The 3,720-nt window shown below is 53.0% G+C and overlaps 1 protein-coding gene across 1 annotated transcript in view; it reads right to left on the reverse strand.

Moving 5' to 3' along the window:
- PHLDB3 (pleckstrin homology like domain family B member 3) overlaps positions 1-3,720 on the reverse strand; it is a 20,025-nt gene that overhangs the window by 12,813 nt on the left and 3,492 nt on the right. The window contains exons 4-8 of the mRNA XM_019626215.1: positions 2,459-2,716; positions 2,133-2,291; positions 955-1,065; positions 698-781; positions 161-271 (exon numbers count right to left, since the gene is read on the reverse strand). Coding sequence (XP_019481760.1) covers positions 161-271; positions 698-781; positions 955-1,065; positions 2,133-2,291; positions 2,459-2,716 — 723 coding nt within the window. The remainder of the gene's footprint in view (positions 1-160; positions 272-697; positions 782-954; positions 1,066-2,132; positions 2,292-2,458; positions 2,717-3,720) is intronic.

Consider the following 3,720-nt stretch of genomic DNA (forward strand, 5'->3'; position numbering starts at 1 on the left):
TATTAGGCAGATGAAAGGAAAAAAATAATAAAGCTGGAGCCTGATAAAAATAGAAATACCCCTTGATCAACCTTCCCTCACCCCCATGTCCCCCATGGCAGAGAAAGCCACAGTGGGAGTTCTGGAGACACAGTGACCAGTGAGACAGTGGGGGAGGCACCTGCAGGGAGCTGTGAACGGAGAAGAGGCAGGAAGAGGTGGAGGCGGCAGTGTGGGTGGTGGGGTCTTGGAGCACCAGCAACTGGCGGTCTGTCTTCTGGGTGAACAGGAGCTGCAGGAGGTGAGTGAAGGTTCATGGGAGCTGGAGGGATCGCAGAGGACCCACCAGTTCCCTGATGCCCTGGCCCAGGTCTCCAGTGCCAGCCCATTTCTCAGATGGAAAAACAAAGGCTCCAGAGAGAAAGCTGGAATGTGGTCTTGGTGTCCAGTCTCCCAACATGAGCGAGGACTGTGGACGGAGGCTGCTGGTTCTCAGAAGAGGAGGAACTGGAAGACTGAACTCCTGGGTTGCAAGGGTTAAAGGGACTAGAGGCTGAGAACCCTGGATCCCAAGGGAGAAGGGGTCTAGGGGCCTGGCCTCCTGATCTGAGGGAGGAGGGGCTGGGGGCCTGGACTCCTGGTCTAACGGAGAAGGGCTGGGGATGGGGACTGCTGGTCTGAGGGAGGAGGGGCTGACAGGTGCATGAAATCCCCATACCTTAGTGAGGGCCTGGTTGGACTCAGAGAAGTCTCCATCAGAGCTTCCCTGAAGGCAATTAAGTTCGAGCAGTCGGCTCCGTTCCTAGGGGGAGGTAAGACATCACAGAGTGCCACACCTCAGCTGTGGAATGGGCCATCCCAGCAGGTTTCCCTGATTCTAGGAGGCATCCGGACAGTGGGGAGGCGACGGGATGCCCGAGGGGAGGCGACGGGATGCCCGAGGGAAGGTGAGACAGTAGGACGGGGGGAATTTACCTGCGTCAGGGCCTGAAGGGCCTCTTCCTTCTTCCGGCTCAGCCCCCGGCTCTCAGCTGCCATTTGTTCCCCCAGCGACTTGAGCTGTTCTTCCAAGACCTGGATCCGGCGCTGCAGGGTACCCCCAGTGCTCTGCTTACTCAGTCGCCCCGTGATCCCCAGCTGGCTCCCACAGACCCAGCTTGGGGCTTGCTCCACCCCATAACAAAGCCCCAGGGAACTTGGTTGCCTGGGAGGAGTTTGAGGGACCCAGAGTTAAGCTCCCTGGTGCCTTCTTCCCTTTTGGGGGTCCAGAAAACACCTGGGGTGGGTTGAAGGGGATAGAGGATTCAATATATAGACAGAGATCAAGGGAGACAAGAGACCCAGAGAAAGTCGCCGAGAACAAAGAAAGGGACAGATAGAAAGACAAACCAGAACAGATACAGAAAAGAAGGACCTAGACAGATTCCCAAGAGACAGAAATGCAGAAAATGGAAACAAGGCAGAAACAACAGAGATGGACAGAAGCTGTGTGACACAGACAAAAGGAAAAGAGAGACTGACAGAAAAAAGATCCAGAAATAGAGGTGGAGAAAGAAAGACTCATGTCAGAACTTCCCAATGCAAAACTTTGGAAATTTTTGTTAAATATAATCAAACATGTCACTTTTCCCAGCAGGCTTTGTTGGACCCTTGAATGTGAAGCTCCCACGAAGGACTGGTGGGAGCATCTTTTTGGACTAGGGTTTGAGAGGTATACAGTGTAGTGGCAAAGACGGAGTCGGTTCAAATCCCAGTTCTATTGGGTTGTCGGAAAAGTCATGACGTATTTTTTCTATGTTTTTCATTGTCAAAATGAGTCATGACTTTTCCGACAACCCAATATCTTTTACAAACTAAGTGACCTTGGAAAAGATTACGTGAGCTCCTTGACCTTCAGTTTCTTCATTTACAAAAATGGGAAAAAATAATAAGACTTGCCCTCCTAGGATTGTTGTAAGGATTCAATGATTAAACACCCATGAAATGTTTAGGGCCATGCCTGGCACATAGTAAATGCTCAATAATCTTCAGCTATTGTTACTATTCTGAAGAACATGACACAGACAGGAAAAAAGGACAGAGAAAGGACCAGACATGGAGTGGAAAAGACTGAGGGCGATGCCAGGGAGGCATGCTAGCCCTGTTCGACTCACCCTGTGCTGTGCCACACTGGCCTGAAGCTCCTGGACCTTGGGGTTCTGCGCCCGAGCCCCTGGGCTGTCCCGATCCTCCTCTCGTCTGCTCTCTCGCTCCAGTTGCTGGAACTCCAAGTCCTCGTAGGAACGCTGGGCCACATCCAGCTGTTCCCTCATCTATGCACGGAAATGCAAAAGGGCTCAGAGGAGTAAGAAACTGGGTCCAGGATCCCTACTCAATGAGGGAGGAGGTGCTGAGGACCTAGACTTGAGTCTTAGGCAGTTAGGGGACTAAAAGTCTGGACTAAGGTCCTGAAAGGGGAGAGGGTCCGCAGGGCCCTCACCTCTTGCACCCTCTGCAGAAGCCGCTCACGCTGGTCCTCCGGCTGAGAGTTGAGCTGTCCCTGGGCCTCCTGGAATCTCTGGCGAAGATGCTCCACGCGATCCCGCTCCTGGCTCAGCCGCCTCTGCTCCTGAAAGAACAGCCAGGCTCTTAGCATCTGCCTGAGCACAGAGACAGACACAGAGGCCAGCAAGAGCCAGGCTGGCTGCACCTCAGACCCCTCCCTGCCTGGGGTGTTGGCTCCAGTAGGGCAGGGACCCTGTGCTTCTGGTTTACTCTTGTACTGGCCTGCCCAGAGTAGGTATTCTGTAAACAGTTGTTCAAGAAATGAATGAATACAAAACATATCCATGCTGGGTGATTAATACTGGGGACTCAGAGGAAGGTCAGACCTGGGCCCTGGGCTCCAGGTTTGGGACACAGCCAGTTACAGCCTGGGACTATCAGGGCAGCGAAACATAGAGGCTATAGGAACCCAGAGAAGGGAGTAATTTCTGTTGGGGTAACCCAAGGTTTCCTGGGTGTTAGGATTTTAAGGTAGGCCTCAAAAATCAGACAGCATTTAGACCTAGGGAGACAGAGGGGGCTGGAAGGGCATTTTGGGCAGAGGGAACAGCATGTTACAAATGCACCATGAAGTTAATAAGTACAGGAAGTTTAGGGGGCAAGCTCTGGTTAGGGAGGAAGAAGAGGTGGTAGAGGGAAGAGATGGGGAGCACAGGGAGAGATGACAGTGGAAAGGCGGGCACAACTCATGTCAGGTTTAGTTAGTCAGGCTGAGCAGCCCTTATCCTGGGGCAACAGGGAGCCATGGAAGGATTGAAATGAGGAACTAGGATCTAGGTGTTAAATCATCCCTCCGGGAGATGGATTTGAGGAGTTGAGACCAACTCCTTCAGGAGTCCTCCAAGCAATAAGAATGAGACCTAAACTAGGGCCTGGGCTGTGGCGATGAAAAGGAGATGGACCAGAGAGGATCAGGGAGCAGAAAGGACAAGACATGCTGACTGATAGGCTAGGGCGTGAGAGAAAGGGAGGTGTGCAGAGCAAAGTCCAGCACTCTGGCCTGGTGACCAAAGGGAGGGTGAGATAGGGTCAATGTAGAAAAGGGAGCTGCTGAGGTCAGCTCTGGCCATGGTGAATGAGAAGGGCCCAGGTTCCTAGGTCTGAGGGAAGAGGGGCTTAAGGGCCTGGACTCCTGGGTCTGAGGGAGGAGGGGCTGGTGGCCTGGATTCCTGGGTCCTCGGGGAGGAACCAGTGTAC

This window comes from Hipposideros armiger, unplaced genomic scaffold (assembly GCF_001890085.2).
Source record: "Hipposideros armiger isolate ML-2016 unplaced genomic scaffold, ASM189008v1 scaffold_664, whole genome shotgun sequence".
NCBI lineage: Eukaryota > Metazoa > Chordata > Mammalia > Chiroptera > Hipposideridae > Hipposideros > Hipposideros armiger.